The sequence below is a fragment of the Ipomoea triloba genome, chromosome 14 (genome assembly GCF_003576645.1).
Source record: "Ipomoea triloba cultivar NCNSP0323 chromosome 14, ASM357664v1".
Taxonomy (NCBI): Eukaryota; Viridiplantae; Streptophyta; class Magnoliopsida; order Solanales; family Convolvulaceae; genus Ipomoea; species Ipomoea triloba.
In genome coordinates this window covers 21797379-21814602 of record NC_044929.1, presented here as the reverse complement: position 1 = coordinate 21814602, position 17224 = coordinate 21797379, and the positions used below count along the sequence as shown (strand labels likewise).

General features: G+C 37.5%; 4 protein-coding genes across 5 annotated transcripts in view; 2 read left to right on the top strand and 2 right to left on the bottom strand.

Moving 5' to 3' along the window:
- The first annotated feature begins 653 nt into the window (after positions 1-653).
- On the top strand, positions 654-4022 carry LOC116005316 (FHA domain-containing protein FHA2). Its single transcript, XM_031245584.1, has 3 exons — positions 654-1538; positions 2589-2746; positions 3523-4022. Exons 1-3 carry the CDS (start codon positions 872-874, stop codon positions 3730-3732), a joined length of 1035 nt encoding a protein of 344 aa, XP_031101444.1. The 5' UTR covers positions 654-871; the 3' UTR covers positions 3733-4022.
- Positions 4023-4162: 140 nt separating this feature from the next.
- Positions 4163-6297, bottom strand: LOC116004267. The gene is made up of 4 exons (XM_031244242.1): positions 6143-6297; positions 5944-6057; positions 5578-5682; positions 4163-4738 (listed from the first exon to the last, which is right to left on the bottom strand). The coding sequence occupies exons 1-4, from the start codon at positions 6231-6233 to the stop codon at positions 4485-4487; spliced, it is 564 nt and encodes a 187-aa protein (XP_031100102.1). The 5' UTR covers positions 6234-6297; the 3' UTR covers positions 4163-4484.
- Positions 6298-9965: 3668 nt separating this feature from the next.
- LOC116004792 (galacturonosyltransferase 8) lies at positions 9966-12806 on the top strand. Its single transcript, XM_031244962.1, has 3 exons — positions 9966-10252; positions 10613-11860; positions 12197-12806. The coding sequence occupies exons 1-3, from the start codon at positions 10061-10063 to the stop codon at positions 12470-12472; spliced, it is 1716 nt and encodes a 571-aa protein (XP_031100822.1). The 5' UTR covers positions 9966-10060; the 3' UTR covers positions 12473-12806.
- Positions 12807-14731: 1925 nt separating this feature from the next.
- LOC116004943 (nuclear transport factor 2-like) overlaps positions 14732-17224 on the bottom strand; it is a 4512-nt gene continuing 2019 nt past the window's right edge. Inside the window, exons 6-10 of one of the 2 annotated variants that reach the window (XM_031245145.1) lie at positions 16606-16771; positions 16372-16493; positions 16228-16293; positions 15934-16003; positions 14732-15323 (exon numbers count right to left, since the gene is read on the bottom strand). In XM_031245145.1, coding sequence (XP_031101005.1) covers positions 15031-15323; positions 15934-16003; positions 16228-16293; positions 16372-16493; positions 16606-16771 — 717 coding nt within the window. In that variant the 3' untranslated portion in view covers positions 14732-15030. The remainder of the gene's footprint in view (positions 15324-15933; positions 16004-16227; positions 16294-16371; positions 16494-16605; positions 16772-17224) is intronic. The other variant, XM_031245146.1, reaches the window with a different exon arrangement.

Genomic DNA, 17224 nt, shown 5'->3' with positions numbered 1-17224 from the left:
GGGGGGGGGGGGGGGGGGGGGGGGTGGGGGTCTTTGAAGGGGTAAGACCACACTTACTCATATAACTAGGCCTCAATAAGGCCTAAACATAGATTACACATTATATCACATTTGCCGCCCGATCCAAAACTTACATACAATTTCCAATCCATTTTAACTGAGAACTTGACTATGATGATCAGTTTGCGAATTCCACACGTGCATGAACGAATTATACATTCGTTAACAGAACGACATGCGCTGTCACATCGTGATGACAACCTCTTTAAGACACTTGGCACACCCACCATATTAGTCGAGCCCATGCCATCCACGTGGAGATCATTCCGGATCCTCGGTACGTGTCCCCTCCACTTACTTATTTAACGGACATTAATTACTATAAAATGGGGAGAGAATTGACCAAAATGGACGCTCCCGTGCTAATCCATTTCTTGACTACCTAATCCCAAGTATGTTCGAGAGCATTGTGAAAGTCTCCGCATAGTATACTCAACATATATTTATCATAAGTCAAACTTCACTCAAAAAGTTTTTTAAATAGCAATTGAGCTTATATATTAAAAAAAAAAAATCAAAAGAGCTCATTTTGGTTAATCCAAAAAAAAAAAAACAAACAAACAAACAAATAAAAAACAAAAAAACACAATAGGGGTTGATCACTTGACCCGTCGGACCTCTCAAATTCAAGCTTCACCTGTAATCGGATTCTTCAATTTCAAGCACTCAAGGACCCAAATTCGCAATGTTTCCGATCATAATTCTCTAATCGCCTAGAGAGATCGCATATATGATATATATGCGCGTGTATGTATAGACGCATACTGCTATTTCTCTCTCTAAAAGTGCGCGCAGATACATTCCATTCCAGATGGGGAGCAGCGGCGGCAGCGATGTGGAGGCGGGGTTCGCGAAGCTTCAGGGCGAGGATTTTGAGTACTACATGCAGACATACTCCATAATCCTTGGCCGTAACTCGAAGAAATCGACGGTGGATGTTGACCTCTCCTCCCTCGGCGGCGGGATGAACATCTCCCGCCACCACGCCCGCATCTTCTACGACTTCCAGCGCCGCCGATTCGCCCTCGAGGTACTCGGTAAGAACGGCTGCTTCGTCGAGGGGGTACTTCACCTCCCTGGTAACCCTCCCGTCAAGCTCGACTCTCAGGACCTCCTCCAGATTGGGGACAAGGAGTTCTACTTTCTCCTTCCGATTCGGAGCATCCTCGGTGGGCCAATCGGGCCTAGACACCACGTAAATGTTAATTATCCGGCCGCGGCGGCGGCCGCGGCTTCAGGAATGGTGTCGCATCACCATCACCAGCATCAGCAGCACTTGCCTCCCCCTTCGGTAAATGCCTACGGCGGTGCGGTCGGGAAGAAGGGATTGCTGAGAGGGAAGGAGTATTATGATGATGAGTATGAGGATGATGGGGGAGAAGAGGGCTCCGAAGCTAAAAAACTGAGGAGGGGTGATGGCTTTGATGGTAGCGGCTATGGCTATGGATCAAGCGGCTCCGGAGGGAAGGTTGCAATAGGTGAGGCATTGCATCCGAAATATTATGTAGCATATCACTCATATCACTAAAGCTCATTCAATTATTCTGTTAGTTTAACTGTGTTTGTTGTTATTGGCTTGTTAAACTTGGTTCTTTTCTGTCTTGTTACCATGGCTACAAAATGCTTACTTATATTTGCTTGCTGTTTCTGTTCACCAGTCATTGTTTGATCCCTGCTATATGTGAGGCTATAATGGAACTATCTTTGCATCTATTCTTTGCTGTGAATTATAGTCTCATACCAATTAGGTCTTCCAAGTTCTATTGCATCCATCCCTTTAGCCTCTGCTGGCATCTTCTTGTGTTAACTCTATGCGTTATAACATAGTCACATTTGATTTTTTTTTTTTTTTTTAAATTACTTCTTATGTGAGCAAAGGGGATATATGAGTGTCTTTTTCAGTCCATCTCAATGATGTTTGGATCATGTCCTTGTAGTAAGATAGTGAAACTCAGCATATTGTCAATTATTCTTTGACAAAAGGAATGAGGTTTTGATGGTTTTGGCACAGCTAATGAAAGTGATAACCTCCAATTCACCACTTAATGTAGTATCTTCTTTCTCTGGCTCTTAGAAGTTAGAATGCCTCATGACTCATGAGTAAGACAAAATACTTGTATTGCTGAATTGCATTCATTCTCTCTTATTTACAACTTTTAAAAATCACTGTTATGGGCGAGTGCCTCTAACGTTACTTATCATTGTTCAATGGTCTCATTTGCATCATTCTACCTTTTTTCTTACCCAAGTGAGTTTCTTATAACTTCCTAAATTTCTTGGGTCAACAATATAGTTCATCATTTTCTATGTTGGCTCCCTTGAGGTTTAAGTGCCTGTCCCCAGGGTGTTGCGCTCTTTGAAATGTGAGCATTCCCTTCAAAATCATTGGCTGTTTTTCTGGTGCATTGGCATTGTTACTTTAATTGCTATGGAGACCATTTTGGGGATAAATGTCACCAAGGATACTTTTGCTTCAATGGAACTTTATATTTAGCTGTTAACTTTCTTTTATCCTCAACTTTGTGCAGATAAGAAGGTAGATGGAAGATCACGCATTGACAGAGATGCTGACAATCAACAGCTCCTGCAACTAGAAGAGAAGGATGTTGTGTCTTCTGTAGCGAATGTGCTTTCTGATCTCTGTGGTCCAGGAGAATGGATGGCAATGGAAAAGCTTCATGCTGAGGTTTGATATCTAACTTTGTGGTATGCTGTATGAATTATGATAAAGTAACCAAAAGGAAAAGAAGGGAATCATACTAATTTAGTTACACATTACCTTTTTGTAACCTGGCATTTGGCCTTGTCAATAATAAATGGAATTAGAGCATGTTTAGGAAACAAATGAAAACATTTTAAAAAGTTTCTGTAGAACACTTTTGTTTGTTTTTTCCATACGCAGTTTTTGTCTTTGGGCAAACATCCAAAAGATGCTTCCTCCATTAACAACTGAAGTATAGTTTTAAGAAGTAGGAAGAAATCGAAGTTTTTTTCAAGGATTTATTTTTGTCAGAAAAGTAGTAACCATTTTGTACAATACTTTGGATTTGCGCTTCTTCTCTTCATTTCAGATATTTAGATGCCTAATTTATTTGTCCCTTTACGGTGCAATAGTACAGATCTCCTTTCTGTGCTCTTATGGTTCCTGATTCATATATTCTCTCTCTTCCCTGCATTGATGTGTGCTTGTTTAACTTTATAGTGGCTGAAAGGCTTCAGCCAAACAAATAATTGTTGTCTTGATGGTACTACCATATGTATTTTTTTCTCCTTTTTCTCTAGAAGAGATATATTTGGGGGAGGTGTTGAGCTTATTTTAAAAGCATTAGAGCATTTCCAGTAGTATTTAGAACCTGCTAACTTTCACATGCAATCTCACAAGAACCAACAGCTTCGGAGCTTCCTAATGCTTGTCAATTGTTAATAATGATCTTATTCATCTCACTGCTTTTTGTCCGACAGTTGGTGGAACACTTTGGCAATAGGTGGCATCACAGCCGCGTGAGGAGATATCTCACCTCTGAAGACTATCCTACCCCTGAAGCCAGCGCGAAACCATGGTATGGATTGCTGATGCTGTTGAGGAAATACCCGGAGCATTTTGTCATCAACACAAGGTCCAAGGGACGCGTGGCTTTGGAATTTGTTTCCCTTGTCTCACTGCTTTCTTGAAAGATTGTAAAATTTTAGTGTTGTCCAACTATGATGTACAACTACTTTGCTAGAAATGGTCATGCTGTTCAAAAGTACAATGCTGCCTTCAGTAAAATGTGAATGGCCTATTATTGTTTCTGTTAACTTGTATCCAAGAAATAGTTTTGCTGGCTGGCATTTCAACTTTTTGGGTCTTGCTTTCTTGTCAATTCTGTGATGACCTGGCCTAGCAATTTTGATTTTTGTAGAAGATATATAAGACAGAAAGTAAAAGAAGTGAAGAGAGAGAAATCAGAAATGTTCATTGCTTAATCATCATGTAAGCTCTATCTTTTGTTTTTGTTTTTGTAAGGGATTTAGACATTAGAATTCCATATTTATTTCCAGTGACTAACAAATTCTTCCTTCTCCAAAAAATAATAAAAACCTAGGGATATGGTCACTTTGATTAATCAAGTGTAAATAGAATCAAATACATTCATTTTTAGGCAACAGTAACTAGCACAGTCACATGAAATTCAAGTTTCAGGAAATGACAATCAATATATCAGTACAATTTCAGTGCAAAACTAGCCCCACTGCTAATGCAAAATTGGAAACCTGACACTACTGAAGTGCAAGAAACCGGTGCCTGTGGTAGTATTTGTCCAGGCAAGAACCGAGTCTAATGCGTCTCATTATTGCTTGCTCGTTTACAAATGCATGTTTCCACTGAATAAGAAGCAGGTAAGCAAACCATGGGGGGTATACATAACAAAAACGTGTTGGTATTAAGATTCTTCTTTGTTCAAATTATGAACTCTTCTATAGATTTCTTGTTCCCGGGCATGTTTTGCAGCAAGGGCTTCCTCGTCGAGTACTTGTATAGGTGACCATTCTGGCAACTTCAACCAGCTGTCCTTGCTGCCAACGGCCGAGTTATAGTATCTTCTCAAGACAGGTTTCAATTTGAGAGTGGCAAAATCAACTGACGTTCCCACAACAGCAAAGGCGACAGAATAACGAATAGCACCAAGTTGGCCACCTGTAATAGCATTCAAACAGAGCAGTTCAACAACCGTTCTAAATGAGCACGAAACACGTAGATGATCTAACACACAACTGTCCAACTTCGCCTTGTAAATATTTTCACAAATTGTTCTGAATGAACCTAACTGAAGACAAATAATTGTGTTATGCATGTCTGGTATAAAGTCCTTCGAGATGACGTGCAAAACTTTTTTTGTAACAAGTTGGACGACATAGACACTAGTCAGCTAATCAACATGGGCCTTGGAGAATAGCTACACCATATCTGGAATGGCACTCTTTGATTCATCAAGTAACCAATGGCACGCAATTAAATGATATTCATATGCCTGTGAATGCCACATTAAGAGGATAATTTCTAAGGCGAGCAAGGTGGAAAGAGGCTTACTAGTTGCCATTTTGAAACACAATGATTCAGAAAAACTAATGATACTTTGATCTTTCTTCCAATTGAATTTTCAAATAAAAATTGATATAGTAACATGCCAAACACGTCTGATGACACGGAAACAAATTTCCAGTCAATTTCTGCAAGCTGTATTGGATGTTCATGATGCTGTTTTTATTCAAGGAAATAGGGAAAAGATAAGCACATGACAAAATTTGGCACAATGGTGATAGTAATCGTTCCTAAAACTGACCAAGTTACACAACATCACAAACAACAGCAGTAAGAAAGAATTGGCAGATCATCAGAAATTTAGCTTCCTGGGAGAATTTACACAACAGTTGCAAAGAGACTACCAAAACAAATCTTTTTCAATGTATGAACTAACGAATTGCATCTGTACCATGGTGATGTTTTTATGTACAAATAGAGGCATGAGGTTTTACCTTGAAGCCTTCCCAAAAGAGCACCACTACCAAAACCTCCAATTACCGAATTCAACAAGTCATCAGGTTTTCCAGTTCTACTTACTCTTACAAACTCTCGAGCACCTGGAAAACAACAATGTCACCACAAGCATTGATCTCAATAGCATCCCAATTGTCATTTGCCTACCAAATATTTCTTCGAAAGGATAGATCATTCCTTTTAAGAGTATAATATAATACCCAGCTATATATGCCTTGCTCCTTTTTCCAGTCCTCTTTTTTGGAAATTAGAATCATCATTATTTAAAAACTAATTATTTGTAACAAAAAAAAAATGCAATTACATAAATATTCCAATACACCAAACAATGAAAAAGAAATTACCACAATAACAGCCAGTAACGATGGCGAAATTGGTTGCATAAGTGGCGGAAATATTAGCAAGGCCATGAACTTTTCGATGCTTTGATACCAATCCAGCTCCTCCGCCAGCAATACCTAAAAGGGAACAAAACAGGTGAAAAATCATATAAAATCAGAAAATTTGAAGAACTTTTGTGCCAGAATTCAATGTTGAGTATACCTGCGAGTATAGTGGGGACGAGAATCCGTTCCTTCCAACTCGGAGATGAAGAAGACGCAACTCTTTCTTGAGTTTCATCACCCGCGGCCATGATCTCCGTCTGCTCCACCTTCAAAGTTCAGACTTTCGATTTCAGCAGAGCCAATGGCGATGGAGAGTTAACTTTCAGAAGCCTCGCCGAGGATGCAGTGAGACTTGCATTTGGGCCGGTAACAAGCCCATTAGTATTGGCCCATTTCCTTTATTATTATTATTATTTTAATGACGGGGAAACTTGGACTTACTATTGGAAATGTGCATCAAGTATAGTCGTGTTGTGACTATAATCAACAAAGATCATAGAAAGGTAAATCAATTAAGAAGGCAAATTTACTATCTTGCTGAGAGTTAAATTTATAATTTTGTGATTATTATTGACCAATTTAGCCGACAATTCTTATATCATAGACCAGAGTTTACAGTGCACTGTAGACTCTGGTGCATGTGTATGAGACCTATACTATTACTATTATGTTGTGAGTTTTTTTGTATCATGTATTATAAAATTATCTACCTTAAGAGTATGAATTATGTACTTGAAACAAATTAATAATTATGTTTTATGTTATGAATTTTAGTGTTCTGTGTTGTGAAATTTTGTGTCTATGAACACAAATTATGTACCTAAATCAGAATTGAAAAACAAATAAATATATAATATATGTATAGAAGTATGAATTCTATACCTCATTGTTTCAATATAAGGTCTATAATACTATATGTACCTTACTCCAGATATAAATTGCCTTTATTGGGCCATTTCATTACAAGGAAGATTCGTGGGTGGGCCCAATTGAATCAATCACTCTGACTTTTGAGCTACAGATCTAGTGAGCTTGCCGACAACCAAAAGTCTGAGCAGATCAAATATTAGGGTTTGTAATAAAGCAGATTTCAGCTTCGAGGGCGACGAGCTTCGCACAGTGACAATGATTTACGACGTCAACTCGCCGCTGTTCCGCTCGTTTCTCAGCCAGAAAGGAGGCGGTTCGGATAAGAGGTTCGCATTAATTTCTTTTCCGTTGCTTTGATCTGTATATATTTTGCGCTGTTTCTAATTTCAACTAAACAGGAAGAGGATAAATTTCATTTTTTCCTGTTCTAATTTCATGTTCCTGAATCCTTGGTATGTCTCTTGCGTTAGTTGAAAAATATTGATGAAGTTGCTGAAAATGAACCAAAATAGAAATTTTGGTATAAGAATAGCTGCTTTTATGCTTCTAAATTGTGGTTAAAATGGAGATTTTCTGGACAGCATTTTAAAGTAAGAAACCTTTTGGTTTTAACATTTTATTGAATGTGTGAAATCATTTAAGAACATGTGAAATTAATCAAATTATGGAGGTTTTAAAACCAGGCTCACATGATGTTAAGGTAGGTGTTCAAGGTAAGTTTGGATAGCTTATGCAGTGGTCTAGACTGGGTTAGAAGCATGGCTAACAATACATGATGTCAAGAGCTTGTGTTGGCTTGATGATGTTGACCCGGGTAGCATGGAAACATGAAATGAGGGAAAACGCGGGATACAAATGTGAGGAAAATGTAGAAAAGAAAAAAATATAAGTGTGTATAGATTTTGAAATGATCCTGAAATGTGGGAGGTTTGGTGCATTATAGGTGTTGACTGTTGACTATGGAGAATGGTTTTTAGCTTTATGCATTAGGGGTGTGTGCATATAGATGTTGAAATGGTCCTGAAATGTGGGAGGTTTCATGCATTTAGATGTTGACTATGGTCTATGGAGCATAAATTTTAGCTTTATGCATTACGGGTGTATGCGTGTTTATGTTTGCCTTGGGGGTTTCAGGCACTGACACTTGTTGGATGTTACAATTCAGGTCATATGAACAAGTTCGGGTTTGTTTTTCATATAAGAAATGATCATTATGGAACAAATTCAGGAAATAATGAACTATGATTTGTTTCTCAGTATAAAGATTCAAGACTAATATTTTAGGGATCATGAGCTACTGCAACCACTCCTATTTTTACTCGAGCTTTTCATTAGACACGGGCTGGCTTTCTTATTAAAAAACTGGGAGTTGATCAAAGTTCTTATCAGATCCTATGTATTCTTTAGCTCTGTACAACATAATTTTCTGTGAATTTTGGCCAGTTAGACTGTGAATGAAATCTTGAAATTCTACCAAAAAGTGAAGAATGTTTATTGCTACATTACTTGTAGTTCCTCTTCTAAAATGTAATTTTTGTTAGCTGGGATTCTTACTATCAAATTCTGCACAAGCTGCTTTGTTGCATTCAATCCATTAACTGTGATTCTGATATCTGGATTTATACAGGAAAACTGAAGAGCAAAAGCCAAAGGAACAGAAGCCTAAAGCGAATGAAAACAAGCCTGTTATGAATGAATAATAGCTTCCTGATTCACGCAAATCCAGGCATTATAGAATGCTTTTGAAGTTGTTAATCAACTGTTTTGAACTCTATCTGGCATCTGCTGTGTGCTGTAATGTGATGTTTGAAAATTCTGCTGCAAGTATGTAAACTATGGGCTGTTTTCTATCCTGAATTGCACTATATGAGATCAACTCTTCTACTAAATCTTCAATTGATTTGACAGATTTTACTAAATTTAGTCGGTGCTTTTAAGTTGTTGATGGATTGCCAATCAACTGTAAGGGCCAATCTGTAGTTTTATTTGTTAGAGTGTGCATTTTTTATTTTTTATTTTTTGGGGTCAGATGGGATGTTTTCTCAGCTAGGAATCTAGGATACACTAGAATTTCACATATCCGAAAGAGACTAACATCATCTAAAATCCTAAAAATTTGTTTACTAATAATAGATTCCTATAGTAACTAGTAGTTTTTTTTTTTTTTTTTTTTTTTTTTTTTTTAGAATACTAGTAGTTTAATTATGATTAGAACCCTTAGTATGGAGAGAACGCCCTAAAAAATTGCTAAATTTTGAGCCCCATTATAAGAAGACAAGTTAAAAGTTTTAGTAGGCTAAAAAGACAAGTTTAAAGTATTGTGTGTTACATTATGAGTTTTATTATAACACAACATTATAATTATAATACAATTATAACTCTATTTAAACATTCTAATGTCCTAAAGTAACTTAAATAGTCTTAATATCTTGTATAGACTTCACATTTCGATCCAACTCTCTCGATTTGGCAATTTCATAGTATTTGTGATATTCGTATGTCAACAACACATCAATCTCACGTGTGATTTGCGGAAGCAAATTATTAGATAATAAAAATAGTACTCTGTAATTATGATTATAAAGAGATTTATTGTCACGCAATCAATAAGTTAAAAAAGGAAAAAAAAAATTATTATGATGTGTTATACGATAGTCACAAAGGTATATATACGTACCTCATGACAAATTTCAAATTCAGTATTTGAAGTTCAAACACAGTATCGCATTTGACTGTTTTTATACATGTAGCTATCATATTATGTTTTAGCAATTATCAAGTTATTTGTTAATATATATAAAAAATTATTAATTATAGATACAAAATATATTAACTGAAAATACAAAATTTTTGTATCAGAATTCAACGTCGTGTGTGGTATAACAATTAGCAATCGCCTCAATATGCAACCTTGTAATGAAAAAAAGCGGAAACAGAGCATTAATAACAGTAGCCGAGAAAAAAAGCGCCTAAGCCCTAAAGTATTACAGTAAAGATTTAATTTATTAATTAATCTCAGTTAATTAAATTGTCAATTGTGATCTCTGTCGTATTATGGGACCCCATTCTTCGATTCCTATTTCAACCCCACCGTCGCAAACCCGCGTATACACATTCACTGCCAGTTCAGAAACGACCACTCCTACTAAACTGTGAACTCTTCTCACCTCTCTCTCTCTCTCTCTTAGGGGAAAGAGAAGCAGAAATGGCTATCGCACCGACGGTTCGTAGCTACCGGTCGGCCACAGATCGGACCTCCGGCGGCCTTTTCGGACGATCCGCTGCCGGCCGCTTCATCTTTAAGCTCTTCGCCTCCGCTCTCACTATCGCCGTTTTTCTCTTCTTAACTCTCTCTCTACGCTACACTTCCTCCTCGGATCCCGCCGATCTCAACGTCGTAAGTATCACTTTCCTTGTTCATGCTCGCATTTCTCGTTTCGCGCATCTGTCGGTGGTGTTCGATGTAGTTTTCTATAATAAAAAATCGCCGGCAATTTCATGCTGTTGAGTTCTATAATTGGAATTTTTGTTCATGTTTGGCAATTTTTAGTAGATAATATGTACTCCAGAATCTATAGTTGCTACTAATTATCTCTATAACGAGTAATTTATGAACTGTGTATTTGATAGCTTTAGAGTTTGCTTATTTCTTTCACAATTGGTTCGATCTGGTTTTGATTTCTCACATTCTGGTTATTTGCTAAGACTGGTACAGTCGCATAACTTCTTCTCTCTTTTTTTTTTTTTGGATTTTTAGGGCACTTTGCACGATGCATATGGAGTAGGGCCAGTACGAAGATCCGTACTGGCTCTGAAATCGGATCCATTAAAGCCACGGCTTGATCTGATCAGGAAGCAAGCAGAGGATCACCGTGCTCTGGCTTTGGCTTATGCTTCCTATGCTCGAAAGCTGAAGCTTGAAAACTCAAAACTTGTTCGAGTCTTTGCAGAGTTGTCACGAAACTATACAGATTTGATCTCAAAGCCTGCATATAGAGCACTGTTTGAGTTGGATTCCAGCTCACTTGATGAATCAGTGCTTCGGCAGTTTGAGAAAGAGGTGAAAGAAAGAATCAAAGTCACGCGTCAAGTTGTTGCTGAGGCAAAGGAGTCTTTTGATAATCAGTTAAAGATTCAGAAGCTCAAGGATACCATTTTTGCTGTGAATGATCAGCTAACAAAGGCAAAGAAGCAAGGTGCTTTCTCAAGCTTGATTGCTGCAAAATCAATTCCCAAAAGCTTGCATTGTGTGACTATGAGGTTAATGGAAGAGCGGATTGCGCATCCAGACAAGTACACAGATGAAGGGAAGCCCACTCCACCTGAATTGGAGGATCCCAAACTTTACCATTATGCAATTTTCTCTGACAATGTGGTTGCAGCTTCAGTTGTGGTGAATTCTGCTGTGAAGAATTCAAAAGACCCATCAAAGCATGTGTTTCATGTTGTAACTGATAAGATGAATCTTGGAGCTATGCAAGTTATGTTCAAGATGAGGGATTATAATGGGGCTCACATTGAAGTGAAGGCTGTTGAGGATTACAAGTTCTTGAACTCTTCATATGTCCCAGTTCTTCGGCAGCTTGAATCTGCTAATCTACAGAAGTTTTACTTTGAGAATAAGCTTGAGAATGCAACAAAGGACACAACAAATATGAAATTCAGGAATCCTAAGTATTTATCAATATTAAATCATCTTAGGTTCTACTTGCCTGAAATGTATCCAAAATTGCACAGGATCTTGTTCTTGGATGATGATATAGTTGTTCAAAGGGATTTGACTGGCCTTTGGAAGATAGATATGGATGGTAAAGTGAATGGAGCAGTTGAAACGTGTTTTGGGTCATTCCATCGATATGCACAATACATGAATTTCTCTCATCCTTTGATCAGACGGAAGTTTAACCCTAAAGCTTGTGCATGGGCCTATGGTATGAACTTCTTTGACTTGGATGCTTGGCGCAAGGAGAAGTGCACAGAAGAATACCATTACTGGCAGGCTTTGGTAAGAAATGATTTATTTAATAGGTTACTAATGTTATGGCCCTGGGCACTTTTAGTTTGTATGTATCATTTTTCTGCAGTATTTATTATATACATCCCCTCTAAATCTGCCTAAGCAATGTAGGTGCTTGTCTCTCCCCCTTCCCCTACCCCCAAAGAAAAACTCTCCACTCCCTTCTCACTGCATCCTCCTCTCTGTCTGCTTAGATGATACTTGATTGCAGTATGTACATGTATATGTTTCCTTGAGTTCCTTTTTTTTTTTTTCTTCCCTATATACTACTAAGTTTTGAATATTGCATTTGAAATATTGCTGAAGAAGTAACTATGTTTGCAGAATGAAAACCGAACTTTGTGGAAATTGGGAACACTGCCCCCTGGTTTGATCACATATTACTCCACAACAAAGCCACTGGATAAGTCTTGGCATGTTTTAGGGCTTGGCTACAATCCAAGTATAAGCACGGATGAAATAAACAATGCTGCAGTTGTCCACTTCAATGGGAATATGAAGCCATGGCTTGATATTGCCATTGCCCAGTTTCGGCCACTTTGGACAAAATATGTTGATTACGAGAATGAGTACATCCAGGCCTGTAATTTTGGCCTTTAAGTGATGGTAATAGTTGAAGCTTTGCTGAGAGGATTCCTTCAAGTATCTCTCCACGAGTCTCATCAGCTCCCCTTACACATAAAGTTAGTACTCATTCCACATCATAGAAGCTTTAATGTGAACCTTAGTTTTAGCATATTTAATTTCTGAATTAGTTTAAAATTTTTAATCTCCAATTGTTTATAGTTATCTCAGTTTATGGCTAAACTTCAATTATGCATAAAGTTGCTCAGCGAGGTTTTAAGTTTTCACAATTCAAATGCTGTTAGGTGTGCTATCTTGTGCTAAATATATAAGGGGTTGATGCTAATGCATTGTTCTCTTTCCTGCTTTAGTGGTGTAGTACATAATAAGCACTGTTTTCTTCAGCCTACACTTTTATGTCTCAACATATCCTTTTATGCTGTTATTTTGTTGTTGAAGCTGGACTCAAGTTGCTGGCTCAGAATGATGCATATACTGATATACCCATAACTACTCTTCTTTGAACATAGAGTTAAAAATGTTTAAATCAGAATGTTGGTTTCAAATTTGCAGTTTTCTGCCACTAGTAAAGAGCTAACTAGAAAGCACCACAGAATTTGGGGATATTAGCATTTCTTATTGTTGAAGCTTTTTGAAGCCTTTATGTTGTGTTTGGATAGTTAGGAAGTGAGGGAATGAAGAGATATGATAGGTTACATGTGTATAGTGTGTAGTTAGAAAGGAAGGGCGACTTTCTCCTGGTTTTCTTTATATTTTTGGGAGGAAAATATTTGATTGAATGGGGGATTATTTTCTCTCCCTTCTCCCCTTGTTTTGTTTACCCTCCATTTTCCTTCTATTCTTTCCGCCCATTCAAACGCACTAGTTGGATAGCTCCCAGAATACTATTTCTCTGAAATTTATTAAGTCTGCATGGGAAAAGCTTCTTTCCTGGTGAGTAGCTCAGTAGCTGTAACATGTTTTACTGTGAATTGGAAGATTGTTAGAAAGAAAAATATATCTCATTAGAGAAAGGATGATGATAAGACGATGTTAGGGAATTTGAGAATAAAAACTTTGGAACAAAAGTTAAGATTGGATGAGGTCTATTAATCAGAGCAAGGCTGTATGTGATGATTGGGTTCTTGTTTGGCAATTGGCATCATTCTCTTCCTTAGCTGCCCCAAACCCTTGTTAGGATATTCCTATTTATGGCATGTTGTCCTGTAAGTGGAACCTCAACTAGTTTGACTGCCATAGTATTTTAAGGCAAATGCTCAGGATTATATTTTGTTATCTGTTATTCCTTAGCACTTCCACCATGGAACCCAGCAGCCTAGTAAGGTGTAACTGAGCACACTGGAGGAGACATGCACTTGCTTTTTGGCATCTCACTTTGTGTTTAGTGATTTCATGCATTTACATTTGTAACATGCCCATGTAGTGTTAGCAGAGCTGTGAGTTGGCTGACCACCCCCAATAGGACTTGGAAACTGCCATCAGGAGTGTGTTTCCCATGTTAAACTTGCATATAGAGAAAGAGTAATGTGCATGGTCTTGATTCACATGGTTCTTTCATCCAAAAATATATAATATGTCAAGTTTAATATATATTTTTGAATGGAAGACTCATGTGTGTTATGATCATCACACTTTTTCTTCTGTATGAATCAACTTGTAACTCAATTACAAGTATGAAAAACCCCTCAACCAATGCCCATTGAACCATGCTTTCTATCAGATGTGGGGAGTTGTGTCATCCTTACGAAATACTAGTAGAACTACGTCCCTTGTTGACTTTTCATTGTATAATGGGCCATAATCACAGGAGAATAGAAGAATCTCTCTTGGGATCTGTTCTTGTTGACTTTTTGTTTGTATAATAATGACATAATCACAGGAGAATTGAAGCTCTTGTTGACTACGTCTGTATAATAATGACCATAATCACAGGAGAATTGAAGTTCTCCCTCTGTGACATTATAGTCTGGATTGTTTGTTGAGCATCGGATTTATATGAATTTGAATAGTGGATGGTTAGTTTGCAACTAGTCACAATACTTCTAGAGGGGTGAAACCAATTCTATATTTGCCATTATTTGATTCATGACCCAGTTCTGTAAAGGAATGGGATAATCCACTTACAAATAAATTCAGAATTTATATACTTTTTAAGGGTAATTTTTCAACGCACATCTTTTAAGGCCAGCAGGCAAAATGGGCCACATAACAAACCATGCACTACTGTATCATAGGTGAAAGAGAACTGCAACACATTGAGATGTTAGAACAAAATTTAAAACAAATGAATTTTTAAAATTTTCAGAAAGTAAACACACTAAAAGAAAATAATCCAACAATTGTAATATTACCTATACCCATCTCAACTGCAACATTAACAATAGTTGCTTCAACTCAATTGCTATTTCCTATAATACCCCCATAATAGAGGAAAAATGGGAAGGGGAAAGCTACGGAAAAAAACTCTTATGAAACTCCGTAGTACCTAACAATGAATTCATCCACCCGCTCAATTTGTGATTCAAAAAATGAAAACCTACTAAATCATCTCTCAATCACCATGTTAAATGTTTTCAAGCAGTAGCAGATACCCTTGGTGCCATGTCCTTAGCAGTTCCGTAAGGAGGCATTTCACCAACACGATTCACACGACCACCATTGTTTCCAGCATGGTCAGCCCTTTGATACCCATCACCTCCACGGTTTGATGATGATCCTCCACGATTACCAACCCTGTTGCTGAATTCATTCCTGCTGTTGAACTCTCCCCTGTTGTATCCCCTGCCACCTCCATAATTTCCTCGCCCCCTGAATCCTTCACTTCTGAATCCAGAGCCCCTTCCTGACAGGAATCTTCTATTGTTACCTATTAGAAAAACGTCGTTTTCATTCCACTAGAAACATAAGTATATGTGCCAAGTCTAATGACTAAAACATTAGCTGTTCTCACAAAGATATAAAACAGTATGAATTAGACCACACAATGATATGCTCATTCATTCATGATTTGAACAAACAAATGCATATAGATATTACATGTTCATAACACTTTCCCAGGGTTGGGCAAGGGTTTGGGTTCTTTCTAACTACCATACAACAGTTTGATAATATATAGTTCTTGGTTTCAAAATTGAAAATGGGCAATCAAAAATATGACATTACCTACATAACAATCATTGTCATGGCAGAATTTTCCAAATTGTGATGTTAACAAATGAACCTTATAAGACTCAAATATTGTACCAACTACCATAACAGATAGAAGGAAAAAAAAAAAAAAAAACAAAGGTCAAACAAATCTTTTTCACAATTACTACCATGGTTTCCATTCACAGTAAATAGATAATGATGCCCCAGAAATTATGCATATATGTTATCATTGTGCCTTGCTTCATACTAATATACTATGGAAATGATGCCTGTAAATTATTCATACACGGAGCTCATATAAGTATAAGATTCAAGGGTTAACTTACCTCGTGGATTAGTTGTAGACCTCTTCTCCTCAACAACAGATTGGCGTCCACCAATTGCTACAGGAGAAGCCTAATATGTATACAAGTTAAAATTAACAGGCTTCTCTTAGATAGTATGGATGGTAAAATAAATTCAAGAGTGCAAAATTATTGATGAGATAAGAGGAAGGATACACAAATGAAAAATCACAAATGTCATAAACATTCAACAGAAAAGGCCATAATGGTCATCTTGTTTAATTGAAAACATAAATGAGGAAAGTGCTATAAGAATTCAGGAAGAAGTGGGCACACCTCAATTGCTTTTTGCACAGCACTTGCCTCCTCAAATTCCACAAAGCCAAAGCAAAATCCCTGTTGCTATACACAATGACAGGTGATTATAGTATAGGGAAAAATAGTGGGAAAAAAAACATAAACAAGTCAACAATTACATACTCTGTTACTTCTGACTTGAATGCCTCCATCCTTGATAGGTCCAAATTTCTTGAACTCTTCAGCTAGTAATGACACTGTTGCACTTAAAGGCAGGCCTTTTATGTAAATGGAATACCCATCGGCTGTTCCAAGAAAACAACATAAAATATCATTCATTGAGGAAAATATAATGACAGGGGTGGGACTGTCTTGAAATTATAAATGGAAATGGAATAAAGGATCACTATAGCATGCCTTCTTCCTCCTGGTTATTCACGTTATCAACAGGTGCTGAACTGTCAAGAATATCAGCTGCAACTGCTGAGGGTTGATTCACTTTTTCTGCATTCTTCACCACAGGTTTCCGTATAGCAGGCGCAGGAGGGGAGAAAGTAGCAGCACTTTCCTTGAGCTCACTGACCTGAAACAACATTAAACAGACATTTGAAACAGATGATTCAATGCATGTCTGTCAAGGAACCACACTCACTAGAGTACTAGACCATTTTCCCAGAAACCAACATCAACAAAATGGATTTGAGTGATGAAGTCTTGTATCACTTAAATGATCACAAAGAAGTATAGTTTAGCCTAAGGTGCATGGATAAAATCTGTCCTAAGGGAATTTTCAGCAAAAGTAAATTATGATAGTCCAATCCTATTTTATAAACTCCAAACTATACATCTGTACCGATCGATTCTTACTAAGTCCTAAAAGCAATCCATGTAGATCTGAAATTAGTGTATTATTATAGCACAAATGAAGTAAACCTCTCCAATGTCTTCACCCAAATGGTGAAAACTAGTCTCAACAATGGAAGAATAGGAAATACAGTTGGACAGTGCAAAGTACCCCCCCCCCCCCCCCCCCCCC

Bases quoted from the DNA above. Each gene is read 5' to 3' on its own strand.
- LOC116004792 (XM_031244962.1), top strand. From the start codon at position 10,061: ATGGCTATCGCACCGACGGTTCGTAGCTACCGGTCGGCCACAGATCGG. The intron at 10,253-10,612 runs GTAAGTATCACT...TTGGATTTTTAG, and splicing joins ATCCCGCCGATCTCAACGTC to GGCACTTTGCACGATGCATA. The intron at 11,861-12,196 runs GTAAGAAATGAT...CTATGTTTGCAG, and splicing joins ACCATTACTGGCAGGCTTTG to AATGAAAACCGAACTTTGTG.
- LOC116004267 (XM_031244242.1), bottom strand. From the start codon at position 6,233: ATGGCCGCGGGTGATGAAACTCAAGAAAGAGTTGCGTCTTCTTCATCT. The intron at 5,683-5,943 runs GTAATTTCTTTT...GTTGTTTTCCAG, and splicing joins CGTTACTGGCTGTTATTGTG to GTGCTCGAGAGTTTGTAAGA. The intron at 4,739-5,577 runs GTAAAACCTCAT...ATGCTATTACAG, and splicing joins TCTTTTGGGAAGGCTTCAAG to GTGGCCAACTTGGTGCTATT.
- LOC116005316 (XM_031245584.1), top strand. From the start codon at position 872: ATGGGGAGCAGCGGCGGCAGCGATGTGGAGGCGGGGTTCGCGAAGCTT. The intron at 1,539-2,588 runs GTGAGGCATTGC...AACTTTGTGCAG, and splicing joins CGGAGGGAAGGTTGCAATAG to ATAAGAAGGTAGATGGAAGA. The intron at 2,747-3,522 runs GTTTGATATCTA...TTTGTCCGACAG, and splicing joins TGGAAAAGCTTCATGCTGAG to TTGGTGGAACACTTTGGCAA.